The sequence below is a fragment of the Phalaenopsis equestris genome, unplaced genomic scaffold (assembly GCF_001263595.1).
Source record: "Phalaenopsis equestris unplaced genomic scaffold, ASM126359v1 Scaffold000333, whole genome shotgun sequence".
In the NCBI taxonomy this organism is placed as follows: domain Eukaryota; kingdom Viridiplantae; phylum Streptophyta; class Magnoliopsida; order Asparagales; family Orchidaceae; genus Phalaenopsis; species Phalaenopsis equestris.
The window spans coordinates 372,757-388,707 of record NW_018164775.1 but is presented as its reverse complement, the minus strand read 5'-3'; the positions used below and the strand labels follow the sequence as shown (position 1 = coordinate 388,707).

Sequence of the window (15,951 nt, the reverse complement as noted above, 5' to 3'; positions counted from 1 at the left end):
ATGTATCGCCGACTTTCAATCACCAAGGCGATGACTTTGGGTAAAACCGGTAGAGAAGGGAAGAACCAGCTAGGGTTTCAAGTGGAAGAGAGAAAGAGAGGAGAAAATTTTAGGACTTTAAAAATACCCATCTAATTTTACAACGATGATGCATATTATTTTTTATTTTATAATTTTGCATCTTAAAATCTAGAACTAATAATCAATGTTGAGTACTCAAATTCTTACTTCAAATGACATTGCAATCTTTTTATTCTCGACGGCACGTCTGGTGTCACATCGTCATATATGCGTAAACGTATTTTTAGTTAATAAAAAAACAAATTAATTTAAATTATTTTATAAAACTTTAATAAGTATAAATTAGTTTAATAAATAAACAATTCATTATTAATTAATAAATGATAAATTGATATTTAATTTACTTAGTTTATTATAAATATTAATTTGTTCAATAAATATAATTATTTATCAGTATGATTATAATTAAAATATTTAATTTAACTTGATCAGATTTAAGAGGCGCACCTAAAATGTTGCTATTTACAAACTAAACCCCTTTTTTAGCTATTTTTAAAATTCTCACTCGAACATTAAATGTCATGATAAAACTCCAACCTATATTTTTTTTAATTTTATAAAATTTACAATGAATTGATCGTGACATGCATAAGTGCATCAATTTTATAGTTCAAAAAAATCACCTAAAAACATGATTTGTAAATAACAATATTTCTTATATTCTGTATTTAATTATGCTTACATTTAAATAGTTATATCACTAAAATATAATATTATATTTTTAACACTAAAAAATATTAGAAATAATATGATAATTTTTTTAAGATATAATTGAAGCATGGACTTTATATTTTATACAGAGATATGCTTCTAAAAATTTTAACCACTTAAACTCTTAAAAAAAGAATTAAATATTTTCTTAAAAATTTATCAGTATGTGCCAATTAATTTTGAGGGTTTAAATTAAATTAGATTTAAGAATTTCATAAATTTACAGAATTAATTTAATCTTATTTGCAAATTGCAACCAAACAGCCCTTAGGTTTTAAGGGCGGGAGGTTTTCCGATAAGGCTCCGCTCCACTCTGTGGCGCCACCGAATCCTCGCCGTTCCTCAAGCCCATGGAAGCAGTTGCTTCTCATTCCTTGCTTTCGTTTTCTTCCAATCTTTGGTGAGCTTCATCATCTGTCCACTTGTTGCTTTTGGCCGAACTTCTCTATCTCCTCGTAGCTGCATTCCGTGGAGAACTCCAATAATCTGTTAGGTTTTGAGTGGCAAAAGAGTTAAATTAAGGCCTCAATTTCTTATTATTTTTTATAATCAATCACATTGGAAGCTTACAAAATCATCTGATTTGTATCTATTATCTTTGATGCATTTTGTGATTTGTGTTCAGCGAAGCAAAAGTATACTGGAAGCCATGTCCGCAGAGGAAAAGAACCAATGTTAGTTTGGAGATATTTGCTCGTGGCATGCTGGCTCCGAGAAAGTTCATTCAAAGGAGGAAGAAAGAAGAGGTTTTTAAGGATGCTGCTGAAGAAACAAAGCAAAAGAGTTGGAGGAGAATGATGAGGGAGATTGAAGAGCAGGGATGTGCTGTGCAAGTTCTTAGGATTCAAAGAACCAAAGCGCAGGCACTTCCTAGAGATATTGTTCTTGGAACCCTTGTGAGATTTAAGCAGTTGAAGAAATGGGGCATTGTTGGTGAGGTATGGTCTTCAATACAGCCCTTTCTTTCTGCAAATCCTTTTTGTCAAGGTCTTGTTTGATTGGAGACGGTATGTTCACTGACTTGATACATCTGGAAGAAGGGAAGGGAAGGGAAGAAGATGAAGATCTGTTTCTGTCAGGGATTGGCCAAGCTGAGAAATAAGGATCGCTGATTGCTGCGATATCTTGTTATCGTTAGAAATAACTATGAGCTGCATTTAAAAACATGGATTTTGTTAATTTTGGGAAATCCGATGATCCCCTTGTCACTTGCCTGTGTTGGCAGCTTTGCATTGATTGGATATATTGGTATTTCAGGAGCTTTCACCTTGACTGAGGACATAAGATTTTAATTTTGTTATTGATATTTGAGTTCTTTTGTCTCCAAAATTTCATTATATTTTGTTAGACTTGTAATATTCCATGTTATTAGACATTAATTTTATTAGCAGATTATTTACAATTTTTTGTAGTTTATTTGAGGTTTGTTATATTAAAAAAAATCTTCCATTCCTATAAGAGCATCTGTGCCAAGTTGATTAAAGAGATGAAATACTAAATGAAGACATCAAAATTTGTTCTGTTTGACTAGAACAAGCTGTCCACAAGAAAGGAAAGGGGATCCAATCCAAATTAAGATTGAGAACAAATTGCTCTCATCCCCACCCCAGGTGCACCCAATCTAACAACAAAAAACCCAAATTTTCGAAGCCAATCAAACACAAAAATGTCCTAATATCTTGTATAAATTACAAAAGCCAAATAAGATAAATAATATACAAAGCAATCTAAATTCATAAGATGATCTCCACATATAATATCTGCATCATTAATTTGGTTATATGGTAATAATTCTCATCGCCTGTCGTGCGGTAGGACCACCATCTTTTTTCCATCGTTGCTGGTATATGCATATAGTATCATAACCACCTAATGCAGAGAATATTGCCTTTGTTTTACTTATATATAATAGTTATCCCCTATATACCTTTTAGCTATCTGATATGAAGTAAAAGCTAGGTTCTCTTGTCCTGTTTCATCTTCCTGTATATTCTTCTTTCTTTAATTGTTATTATGTTATTAGAGCAATTATGCTCTAACGAGCTTCGATTCTTCTTTGCATCGGATACTACAGTGTTAGCAATGGCATCTTTACAAACATCTGAAACTCGGGGTAATTCTTCCACTAAAGATGGACAAGTAGGTAGCAATCCTGGTATTCCACCTAATCTCAAATTCCTAATGAGCAATATTAAGAATATTACTCATACTCAACTCTACTCCAACAAATACCCTCCATAGAAAGGCCAAGTTGTCAAAATTTTTTTTTTGCCAATGGATTTTTGGTGTATCTGGATGGTACCAATCCTTGATCGCCCCAATTCCTTACCTCTGTAGACACTACCTGAACCCTCAACCCTTGGTACACTATGTGGATTCTTGTGGATCGAAACCTAACAGTTGTTTTCTACTCAATTATTTCATCGGCCATCTTATCATACATCCTTACTTTGTCGACCATAACAGAAGTATGGCTGACAATCTCCAAGTGCCTCCAACCTACTGACATATCTCAATTAATTCAGCTTAAAAACTAGCTCCACACTATGACAATGAACACTCAATCTATGGAAATCTCTAGCCAAAATCAAAACAGTGGTTAACAACATCTCTGCTGTTGGAGGTCACTTAGATAATGAGGATGTGATTTTTTACACACTTAATGGACTCCTGGCGCAATATCAATCATTCTAAACAGCCATACGGACTCAATTACAACCTATGGACCTAGACAATTTCTACTCATTATTGTGTAGTGAAGAGATCAACCAACTGAATGACACACTCAAGGCGGAACCCATCATTTTTCATCATTTTTAACAGTTGATAATAACATTTCCATCATTTTTAATTATGATATCTATATTTTTTATCCTCAGACAATTCGGATAATACTTCGCGGCAACAGTTCGAAAGGCAATACTCAATTCATACCATGGCTCCCACTTCTCGCATGGAAGTACCTCATAAATCTTTTGCTACAACTATTAAAGATCCACTCATCTGACATAAGCGACTAGGACATCCTCACTTGAACATTCTCCACCGCATCTCCAAGAAAAACTCTGCTCTTGCAATTTTAACAAACTTATTGTCATGTAAGATTTGTAATTGTAACAAATGCCACATGTTAAAACAAAAAGCCTCAATCACGAGTCAAATCAATAATACAAAAATTAGTCCAATTTGAGTCAAATTAAAAGCCCCAATCACGACATTAAACTTTTTTGAAGATTTTGAAACACATTTGGAAGGTCAAATATATGTGAAATTTGATGAGCTTATAATTGAATTGAGCGTCTCAGTGAGACGAATCCAACGAACCCAAGATCGCTCAATTCTGACATCATTAAAACACTTGAATGTCCATCAAATGTCATCTGATCGAGGAGAGCCTCTGAGTCGTCTGATCAAAATGGTTCATATTCTTGCATTAATTGCAACCAGAACTCTGTAAATAGAGTCTCACCCCTTTCATGAGAGGGGAAAAAAGCTTGAGAATTGAGCAAAAACTTGAAGCTTTGAGAATAAGTTGAAGTACAACATCATTATTGCCGCCGTCAACTTCCGCAGGCCATTGATGACTCTCGTCGAAAGCCATCAACTAGCACCAACCGTCGTCTACCGTGTCGTCCGCTGCTGATTGTTATCGGTCGTTGCCCGTTCCTTGCAACAAGGTCATCCGCACGTCAACTTTTTTATTCGGGAAACTTTGTAACATTTTCCCACTTATGGGATAAGGTGTCTTTGTAATCATCAACATATAGTGAATTTTTAGAACTGAGTCGGGCCTCGCGGTTGTTTTCCTTTACAAGCTATGTAAAAACTTCAGGTGCCTTTACTGGTTTTCTTTTATCAGAGTGTGTGTTGAATCTTCAAGCAAAACTAAGAAAATAATCCATTACTCTAATGCTGTGAAATGTATAGCACACATCATATGTAAATACTTTGCTTAACATACTAAAATGTTTTTGCGTTTTTATTTACCTGTCCAACTTATTTACTCGGATGTATGGGGAACGTCCTCAATTTTCTCTAATCAAGGATATAGATATTATGTTGTCTTTATTGATGATTATTCCAAATTTTGTTGGTTATTCCTAATGCGCCATAAATCTGAAACAACTCAGAAATGTATACTCTTCATAAAGATGATCAAAACTCAGTTTAAAACAACCATTTGTATACTCCACTCAAACGGCGGTGGGGAATACAACAACACCATCATTCACTCTTTCTTATCCCACAACGACATTCTTCACCTATTTACTTGCCCGTATACATCAGAACAAAACAGTGTTGCCAAACGCAAGCATCATTACCTAATTGAAACCACCAGAGCACTTCTCCACAACGCCTCCGTTCCATTTAATTTTTAGGTTGATGCACTCCAAACAACACTCTATCTAATTAATTGTATCCCTCAAAAAACAAGAACTTTGCCTTTCCCAATAAACGAGTATACAAACAACCTACAACCTACTCCCATCTAAGAGTGTTCGGTTGCCGTTGCTACCCATGGCTCAAGCATATGACGCCTCATAAGCTAGCACCTCGATCTACTCCATGTGTATTCCTTGGCTTCTCCTCCACACACAAAGGATTCAAATACTACAACCGTGACAAGATTGTGATATCTAAGCATGTAATATTCCATGAAAACATTTTTCCATTAAAAAATGCCACTACCCTACCTCCCTCATCTCTTGAGCAGTGGACTAATCCTTTCCTACCTCTACTGACATCCATCGCTCCTGCTAGCTCAACAAATCCAAGGATTACCTCATACACCCAAACTGTCAAGCTACCTCATTGCAGAAATGTCATGTTTGAGGAATTTAATCCTCTACAAGCGCAGGCTACTTGGGACTTAGTTTCACTCTCTCCAAACCAGGTGGTTCTCGGGTGTCACTAGACATATTGTACCAAATTCTATCATGATGTGATCGTGGCTCGGTATAAGGCTTGCCTTGTAGCTCAAGGCTATAACCAAGAATTTGGGGTCAACTATTCTGAGACCTTTAGTCCAGTTGTCAGCGGTTAAGGCCTTTTTTGCATGAAAGCCTTGAAGACACCATCTATATGCAACAACCGATAGGCTTCAAAGATCCTCAATTTTTAAATCACATATGTTTACTCAAGCAAGCATTATACGGCCAAAGACAGTTGCCTTGTCAATGGTTCGCCACAATCACTACACCATTCATCAAACGGGGCTTCCATATCAGTAAATCTGACCCATCACTGCTGCTCTCCTCCACAACCAGACACAAACTTTTTGTCTTAATTTATGCAGATGACATGGTAATCACAGGAAACAACATTGTTGTTATTGAAAGCCACAGACAACGGCTCCAATCTACCTTCCAAATCAAATATCTGTGTCAAGTATCCAAATTCTGGGGAATCCAGGTGAACCACACGCAAGAATTCATGTATCTGTCTCAACACCAATATCTCCAACGGATTCTACAAAACAAGGCAATGCTAGACTCCAAACTTGTAGCAACCCCTCTACCCGCAAAATGGCCTGAAACTACTACTCACCATGAATCCTATGATAATCCAACAAAATACAAGAAAATCGCTGACGCCCTTCAATACCTTACTATTACAAGACCGGATATTTCCTTTGCCGTCAATTATTTTTGCCAACATATGCATGAACTGCTGGCCTCTCACTATCAGCTTCTCAAACGCATGTTACACTATCTAAAAGGCTCCATTGGGTTTGCTCTCAGAATTTTGATTGCTCCCCTCACACTCTGAACTTACTCCGATGTAGATTGGGTTGAAGATTCATCTGACCAAAAATTTGTTACTGGCTTTTGTACCTTCTTGGTGAAACATCAATCTCGTGAACAGTCAAGAAACAACCCACAGTTGCTCACTCTTCCACGGAAGCTGAATACCGGGCCTTGGCTGCTGCAACCGCAGATCTTATTTGGCTTTGTAGTTTATTTGTGAAATTGTGCATTCACCAAGAATAGTCGACGCTCTCTTTTGTAACAACATATCAACTATGGCCATTGCCAATAACCCAGTTTTCCATGCCCGCACAAAGCACATCAAAATTTATTGCCTCTTCATTCAAGTACACATCCGGTCTGATCATCTTCAAGTACATTATATATATACCTAGGATCAACCGGCGGATATCTTTACTAAATCATTGCCTAAGCAACGTTTTCAACCCCTTCGCTCCAAGTTTCAGATCACTAGTGAGACCTTCAGCTTGTAGGCGGGGTAACATCAGCATCACTAGTTCGGGTATATGTTAATGCTTCTCATCACCTGTAGTACGGTAGGACGTTTTTCCATCATTATAGGTATACGCGTATAGTATCCATAACCACCTAATGCAGAGAATATTGCTTCTGTTTTACGTTTATGATGGTTATCCCATGTATACCTTTTAGCTATCTGATATGAAGTAAAAGTTGGGTTCTCTTCTCCTGTTTCATCTTCCTGTATCTTCTTCCTCCTTCAATTGTTATTAACATAGACCTCTTTAAGGAAGCCTAAACCTCTCTTGCTTTATCCCTTCCTCTTATCGAAAGCAATTACCTTTAGCTTTCAAACACATGCAAACTTCATGCCTCTATTTCAGTTTCCTATTCATAGCAGCTTAAGAAGTTTGGAATTCAAAAGCTAAATATTGCTCAAATAATAGAGCAACATTATGAACAATTCTTATCCAATAATAATGACAATAAATTTATGGTAAAATCACCTATTTTGAATTTTGTGCTTATAGTAGAAAATTTTTTAGGAATATCTTTAACATGTTAGTTTCTTCCCTATATAAATAAGGCAATTCTAAATCATGTGAGATAGTTTATAGCATGTTAAAGTTTTTATTGTGGATTTTCAGACGTCACTTCTTCATTCAGTTCAGCATTTTGATCTTTGATTAGGTTTGAGAATGCACTTTTCTAGGAGAGAGAATCTTCTTGTTCAAGAAGTAAGCTTTTTTATCTTATTATATTTTGTAATATTTGTCTTTTTACCTTCTCAATTATCACTTCTTAACCTTTCCAAGGTTATCCTGCATCAATCTTGTTAACACAGTATTCTAAACATGCTTAAAGATGTGTTTTGTGCTGATGGAAGAAGCATCAATGTGATAAAAAATGCACTTTATATGGATTTTATATGAACATTTTGTTACTTATTCCAGATTCTTGAATGGCTTAGGAGCCAGCATTGGTGGGACTTCAGTGAGATGGATTTTTTAATGCTTATAACAGCTTATGGAAAGACGGGGGATTTCAACCGGGCTGAGCGGGTCCTCAAGTATATGAACAAGAAAAGCTATACTCCAAATGTAATATCTTACACAGCCTTGATGGAAGCATATGGAAGAGCTGGACAGTACAGCAAGGCCGAAGCTATCTTTCGCCGGATGAAATCATCAGGGCCTGAGCCATCTCCTGTAACATATCAGATCATTCTTAAAACTTTCGTTGAGGTAATCCTTATCCCCATTTGTTTTCTTTTAATTTAGTATTTGGTAGTTGATCAGAAGATGTATATCATCTTAAGTGAAACAACTAAAGAAAATCATGCTATATATGCTGATTGAAGCATGGATTCCAAGAACTAGTTTTCTGTTCTTTTGATGTTTCCTAGCAGTTTCTGCAATATGGTGCTAATATTAACTCTGACAAGAACCTATTTTGGTAGATCCACAAAGATCTTATAATGCTATATGCTACTAGGTAAATTGCACATGCCCCAAGTGTAGTAATAAGGAGTCTCGGGACTCTTGAAATATTAAACAAACAATCAGATCAATCTTTATATTGTTCCTTTTCTGAGTTTTATAATCTGAATCCACTCAATAAAACCTACAAGGAGGTTTTAAGGCGTTGAATTTAAAAAAATTAATAAATGAATAAATTCATACTACTGAAAACTTACATGAATAAAAAAACAGTAGAAAAAGAAATTCTCATAAATAAAAATCAGATGTTACTTAATGATTTGGTCAATTATGTATGGAATGTGCGATTGAGCTTTGCACTTAGTTTTCTTAAAATGAAATTTTTTTTCATCCTGATTTGCAGTAAACCTTGGCTGGCCTTGTATTTACAAAAGGAGATGAAGGAAATGACATTTCATTGCAATGTCCGAGGTTTTATTATCAAATGTTTATGACTAATAAACATCTTTAAAAAAAATTATAATTGTTTATTACATTATGGAACAAAAATAAGGTGTCTAAGAACCAAGATTTTAGTAAGTGCTTTGGGCTAGTTGCTCCTCCACAAAAAGAATTTATAAAAGGAAATCCACCTTATTACTCTTTGTTGGGTATGGCTCATAATACTAGAATTTGGAGTCTCTTTGAATGAAGAGATGTCTCTTGGAATTTAGTGAGTTGGGGAGAGCGAGGGTGCAGCGGAAGCGTGGTGGCCCAACCCACACTTGTGCATAAGAAACTCTATGATAAATTTTCTCCTGAGAGATTGGATATTCGCCAAGGTGGAGATTTGTTAGGCATATGTATTTCTTCTAAGGGGCTCGATATTCGTCAAGGTGGAGATTTGTTGGGTATATGTATTTCTCCTAAGGGACTGGATATTCGCCAAGGTGGAGATTTGTTAAGTATGACTCATATACCATAAATGGGACAGATGTTGGAGCAGAGCGGAGCCCACGATTGGAGTGGAGCGGAAGGATCTGTCCAATCGAGGGAGTTTCATTATGTGGGTTGGGGGTGCGGGGGCAACACCCTGCAGTTTGGTACAGAGGTAATTTAAGTAATTACATATTGTACTATATTATTATATATATGTTCTGTCTGTAACTCTAGATAAGCTGCTTTGAGAGAGTTGAATCTTGTATTTTGTAATCTTTTCTGAATATTAAAAAAGATGTCGCCGCTCTGCTCCCGAGAATGTAGGCATTTTTGCCAAACCTCGTAAATCTCTGTGTGTTCTTCTGGATTTGTCTCGATTCCTAGTTTTTTTTCGCCTTAATTTCTCAAAAAGTGGTATCAGAGCCTGGTTCGAGGGCGGGGAAGAAAAATTTCGGCGGCGCAGGAATAAAGAAAATTTTGGCAGAGGAGATTGGCAGCTAGGGAAGATTTCGGCAAGGTTCGCGGTAGGTTCGCGGCAGTTCGGATTTCGGCGCAGAGGAAGTTCGAAGATGAAGAGGGCTTCGGATGGTTCGGCAGGAAGACGAGGGTTTTTCCATAAAGGCTTCAAGTGCGACACCAGGCGCGCGCGAATAGTATTGAGTTCGGCGAAGCTTCGGAGGATTTGGCGTAGGAAGGCGTCAGCAAGATCGACAGAGGCGCAGGAAGGAGTCGGCGAGATCTACAGAGGAATCGCGGCGTTCGCAATCGCAACAGAGGAATCGCGGCTTCGGCTTTAGCGGTTCGGACGGGCTTCGATTTGACGAGAGGTTTCGACGCCGGGCGAAGTCGCTACAGGCAGAAAAGGAAAGTTCTACGTTAGCCTGGAGTGGAGGCGAAAATTGAAAGCTCCGATTTCATTCCTTTGCTGAAGGCAGAAGAAAATTGGAAGGAAATCAAGTTCCGATCTTATTGCGGAGAATAAAATTGAAACAGAAATCAAGTTCCGATTTTATTCCTTTGTGGGAGGAGGAGAAGAAAATTGGAAGGAAATAAGTTCCGATTTTATTTTTTTGCTGCGGAGAAGAAATTTGGATGAGATATTTTCCAGATTTCTCTAGAGGCAATAAAGGAAATTTCCTACTATTAATCAGAAAAATCTTGCTGCACGCAAAGATTTTTCTCTGCATGCGAAGATTTTTCAAGACGCAGGAAAGACAAGGAAAGAGATTCTGCTTTTGCACTCGGGAAAAGAAAGATTTTTTTCTGGAAGGAAATCGGAGGCGGAGTTTTTCTGGAAGGAAAGCGGAAACGAAGCTTATTTGAGAAGGAAAACGATGTTTTTCTGGAAAGCAGGGGTAGAGCTTTTCTTGGAAGTTTAAGGAAAATGATTTCTAAGAAAGTTTAATTATTGAAAATTTAATGAAGGGAAAGTTATTTTTCTGGAAACTTAATTAAGGAAATCTTAATTAAGGAATTATTTAAAAAGATTTGCGGCCCAACCCACATTGGTGCATAAGAAACTTCATGATATATTTCTCCTAAGAGGCTGAATATTCGCCAAGGTGGAGATTTGTTAGGTATGACTCATAATACCAAAATTTGGAGTCTCTTGGAATGAAGAGATATCTCTTGGATTTGAAGAGAAGTGTCTCTTGGAATTTAGTGGGTTGGGGGGAGCGAGGGCGCAGCGGAAGCATGGTGGCCCAACCTACACTAGTGCATAAGAAACTCCATGATGTATTTTCTCCTGAGATGCTGGATATTCGCCAAACTGGAGATTTGTTAGGCATATGTATTTCTCCTAAAGGGCTGGATATTCGCCAATGTGAAGATTTGTTGGATATATGTATTTCTCCTAAGGGGTTGGATATTCGCCAAGGTAGAGATTTGTTGGTATGACTCATATACCATAAATGGGACAGATGCTGGAGCGGAGTAGAGCCCACGAGCGGAGTGGAGCGGAAGGATCTGTCAAATCTGGGGAGTTTCATTATCTGGGTTGGGGGTGCGGGGGGCAACACACCGCGGTTTGGTACAGGGGTAATTTAAGTAATTACATAACATACTATATGATAATATATATGTCTTGTCTGTAACCCTAGGTAAGCTGAATTTTGTATTCTGTACTCTTTTCTGAATATTGAAAAGAATGAAAAGAAAAAAGAAAGTCGCCGCTCTGCTCCTGAGGATGTAGGCATCTTTGTCGAATCTCGTAAATCTCTGTGTGTTCTTCTGGATTTGTCTCGATTCCTAGTTTTTCTTCTCCCTAATTTCTCAACACTCTTTATATAAAATTAATTGAATTTATTAAAGATTTTGCAATTTGTTAATTACTAGAGTTCTTCAAAACACGAGCTTTGGCACAAGTTAACAGGAAATTGTATCCTTAAACACATGGTGCTCCAATATAATCATTGTTATGTGCTATTTTGGCCTTCAAGGTTTGGAGTAGTTTTAGTTCATGTTTGATTTAATATTGATAAATGCTTTATTGAAAAGAAAAATTGGCCACTTCTTATTGTTATGACCTGCAAATGATAGTTTACTAAACCTCTTTCATTGTTATTATAGAATGATACAATATCGTTTTGAAGTTCTCCAAGTAAATTATGAAGATTATCATTTTAACTCTAAATGAAACTTTCTTTTTTTTAATAACACGACATAGATGTTTTATGACAGGCAAACAAATTTGGGGAAGCTGCAGCAGTTTTCCAAAATCTTTTGAGTGAGGAGAGGGCAACTTTTATGCCTGACCAGAAAATGTTCCATATGATGATTTACATGTACAGAAAGGCTGGCAATTACGACCAGGCTCGTAAAATATTTTCCCAAATGTCTGAAAAGGGGATTCCACAAAGTACTGTTAGCTTTAATAGCCTAATGTCTTTTGAAACTAGCTACAAGGAGGTTTCGAGTATATATGACCAGGTATTGTAACTCTTTCAGCATTCTGTTCCCCTCTTTTCTTCAAACAAAATTCGATTCAATTCCCAACCGGATATTTGCTTAAGAAATGTGATGCCTCAGGATTAAATTGGCCATATATGAATAATTGTGGGACTATTTAGGGGTTTATTTATGGAGGCAAACACAATATAAGTGACTGAAATTAAACCTTCAGGATTTTTAGAAAAAAAAAATTGCAGATTGAATTTGAGACGTAAAATCATCTTTTGTGACTGATATTTCTGAATGCATGATAGCAGCTTGACAGAAAAAATGAAATGTACGGACTTGGGAGGGGAGATGAGATTCACATATGTTGTTGTTTGTTTATAATTGTTCGTCATTTTCATTTAAAAAAAAGCCAACGGACTAACTTTTCTAAAAGAAAAAGGGATTTAATTCTAAAATTGAGTGCCGGATTGCTAGATTATATTCATCAAACACTGTCTTCTAGTTCCAGTCTCTTAGGGTTGTTTAGGATCATTTTTGTTTGTCCCTTTCTGTTTTTATTTTAAAAATATGTTTGGTTACTGTATTTTTTCTTCCTTCTTTTCCTTTTTTTTTTTTTACAAAATATATTAGCTTGTTTTTAAAAATACTCTAAACACTTAAAAGTTGTTTTGGGTGTTTTTAAAAACAACCAACCATGTTATAACATGGTATGTTTCATTTCAAATAAAAACATAAACAAAACAAAATAAAAATCAAAAGTGATCCCAAACACCCCTTTAAATTCTAAAATTAATGAGCCTCTCCAGATGCAACGATCCGGGCTCAGACCTGATGTGGTGAGCTATACACTTCTAATCAGTGCGTATGGGAAGGCCAGGAGAGAGGATGAAGCTTTGGCTGTTTTTGAGGAGATGCTAAGTGCTGGTGTCAGGTGCTTGCTTTTCCGGTTACTTTTAACTCAGACCATTTTATTTGTGGATACTACTTTTGTTCTTCTTATACATCATTATTCCTATCTGCTGTAGATTTCATGATTTCCGAAGGTGTCTTTTATTTTGAGCATATAAAGTCATCATGGGCCCAATTATAAACGAAGTATTGTATGAATGTGATTATCAATTACATTTGTAAAATGGGTGCACAAATGGCAACATGGTCGGATTTTTCAAAAATAGTATGACAAAAGGGATAAACTAATGATAACACATTACTCAAAATACTAGAAAACACAGTCTATTCATATAGTAGTTGTCATCATATGCATCCTCTACACAGAATAAACTAAAAGAAAAGGGGTAAATGACAATGACAAAATTCATTATGCTCGTGACTTTCTGTCATTTTGACGAGTTCACTCTTTCAGATTTCTATCATCACATAAACTTTTATATTTACACTTAGCACTCAAATATTTAATATCACATCAAAAATAGTTCTATTATAACATAGGTTTAAAAGACCAAAGTTACGTGAGATATGTGAATACATAAGAATTGTGTACTAGGTATGCAATTTACCCATTCTTGTATGCTGTAGCTTCTGATTCATATTTTCTATTGTCAGGCCAACACGCAAAGCATACAACATTTTGCTGGACGCATTTGCAATTTCTGGGATGTTACAGGAAGCGAAGACTGTTTTCAAGAGCATGAGAAGAGACAAGTATGGCCATTTTCCCTTCTCAACATCCATAACAAGGCTAACTTTTCTCTGTTCTCCATTATCATTTTTCACTTTTTCTATTTTACAGAGTGACTCCAGATCTCTGTTCTTACGCAACAATGATTGCCGCATATGTCAATGCTTCTGACATGGATGGAGCAGAAAAATTCTTCCGCCGCTTGAAAGAAGATGGTTTAAAACCTAATGCTATTGTCTATGGAACGCTGATGAAAGGTTATGCAAAGGCAAATAATGTTGAAAGAGTGATGCGTGTATATGAGAGAATGAGGCTGCAAGGTGTTGAACCTAATCAAACAATATATACTATCATCATGGATTCATATGGTAAGAACTCAGATTTTGGAAGTGCTGTTATTTGGTTCAAGGAGATGAGGAGATGTGGGCTCCCTCCTGACCAGAAAGCAAAGAACATTCTTTTGTCTCTTGCAAAAACACCGGAAGAACAGAAGGAAGCGAATGAGCTCGTGGTTAATACGGCCAGTGGTATCTGCAAGCCAACGGGCGGGAAATCCGGCGAGTTTGATGGCGATTATGTTGAAGGGACAGTTGAAGATCAGCCTTCGTTTGGTGACAAGGAAGCTAAGGTTTGTCTCATGGAAAGGGGGACAAGTAAACATCTGTATGTTGGGGATGATAGTGATGATGAGGAGGAAGATGAAGAGGATGAGGATTTAGATTTTGTTTCTTTTGAAGAAAAGGAAGAACTTTTAGTTGCCAAACAATTATTTGATTCTGAATGTGAAAATTAAAGTGGTGAATGAATTCTTAAAAATTGTTTGTTGAGGCATTCTTGCAGATGTTTGTGTTTCAACTTGAAATGATGTTGTTTTGTGACTTTCTTTTGTACTTACTGTCAAAGTATGGTCATCTTGATGGAATGTGCCGATCATTTTCTAAAGATGTAAAGGTGCATGGCATTAAAAAGGGGGTGGGTGGGGTTGGGTTTGATTTCTACTAGGCTGTTTGGATAACTGCTGTTTTTTTTTTTTTTTTTGGGTTTATGCTTTGATTTAGATTACAATATATTTGGTAAGTTTAAAATAAAATAAGATTGTTTTTAAAAATTCAAAGTATTACAACAACAACGACAAAGCCTTAGTCACACTATGTGGGGTCGGCTATATGAATCATTTTTCTTAATTGGGTCATATTTAGTGTCATATTTTCATTTAGCTCTCGTAAATTAAGATCATTTTTTATATACTAAGCCCAAATTTTCCTAGGTCTACCTTCGTCTTTCTTTACACAAGCCGAATCTAAAACATCTACTCTCCTAATCGAATCATCAGATGGTCGACGTTTCATGTGACCAAAACATCTAAGACACTACCTCTAATTTTACCTGTCACATAAGCTAAAATTTTCTATTTTGTTATTTTGAATGAATCTAACTAATCTAAAATAATTAGTCAAAATAGTAATCCCCTCACTAAAGATCTTCTAATAACTGTTAAATCTTAACCTAATTTTTGTCAGGATCAGCTTGCAAATCTTTGCCAACTCTAACCGTTTTTATGCTAGATAGGCCTTTTAAAAATTATTAGCAAATATAAGCCACAGCAAGATATGCCATTGACATGCATATCTATTATAATCGCTGTTGTATGGCATGTCGTACCGATTGTAAAAATGGTGCATACCTATATATGCCATGTAAATGCATATCTAGGGGATCCACCAAGCATGAATCGTACGGCATCATAAAGTGGTGATCCTTTGCATATGATTATAACACCAAAATATTATAAATAGAAATATCAAAGATCAGTGTTAAGTTAGATATCTAAATCCATTAAAATTGTTGCATGCAAGCAGATGCCTAATTTCAAAATATAAGTAATTTAGTGATTATTTCATGGGTTCAGATAAGATCTTTAATTAAAAAAAAAACTGCCAAACACCATAAACGATGTGTAAAATAAGCCAGCGAAATAAAAAAAAAAGTTTGTTTTTGAATCAAAACAAGCAACTTACGGGGCAGGTCTAACTCA

General features: G+C 36.2%; 1 protein-coding gene across 3 annotated transcripts; it reads left to right on the top strand.

Annotated features, from left to right (window-relative positions):
* The first annotated feature begins 1,054 nt into the window (after nucleotides 1-1,054).
* Nucleotides 1,055-14,773, top strand: LOC110025814 (pentatricopeptide repeat-containing protein At3g59040). 3 transcript variants are annotated; one of them, XM_020726473.1, is made up of 7 exons: nucleotides 1,055-1,192; nucleotides 1,418-1,730; nucleotides 7,973-8,263; nucleotides 12,059-12,307; nucleotides 13,084-13,208; nucleotides 13,841-13,939; nucleotides 14,028-14,773. In XM_020726473.1, exons 1-7 carry the CDS (start codon nucleotides 1,143-1,145, stop codon nucleotides 14,707-14,709), a joined length of 1,809 nt encoding a protein of 602 aa, XP_020582132.1. In that variant the 5' UTR covers nucleotides 1,055-1,142; the 3' UTR covers nucleotides 14,710-14,773. The 3 variants fall into 3 exon arrangements, with proteins under 3 accessions (XP_020582132.1, XP_020582134.1, XP_020582133.1); XM_020726475.1 differs by lacking the exon at nucleotides 1,055-1,192 and adding an exon at nucleotides 1,230-1,285; XM_020726474.1 differs by lacking the exon at nucleotides 1,055-1,192 and adding an exon at nucleotides 1,248-1,303.
* Nucleotides 14,774-15,951: the final 1,178 nt, after the last annotated feature.

Excerpts from the sequence above, each read along its gene's own strand:
- LOC110025814 (XM_020726473.1), top strand. The coding sequence starts at position 1,143 with ATGGAAGCAGTTGCTTCTCATTCCTTGCTTTCGTTTTCTTCCAATCTT. Across the intron at positions 1,193-1,417 it reads TCGTTTTCTTCCAATCTTTG|CGAAGCAAAAGTATACTGGA; the intron begins GTGAGCTTCATC and ends ATTTGTGTTCAG. Across the intron at positions 13,940-14,027 it reads AAGAGCATGAGAAGAGACAA|AGTGACTCCAGATCTCTGTT; the intron begins GTATGGCCATTT and ends TCTATTTTACAG.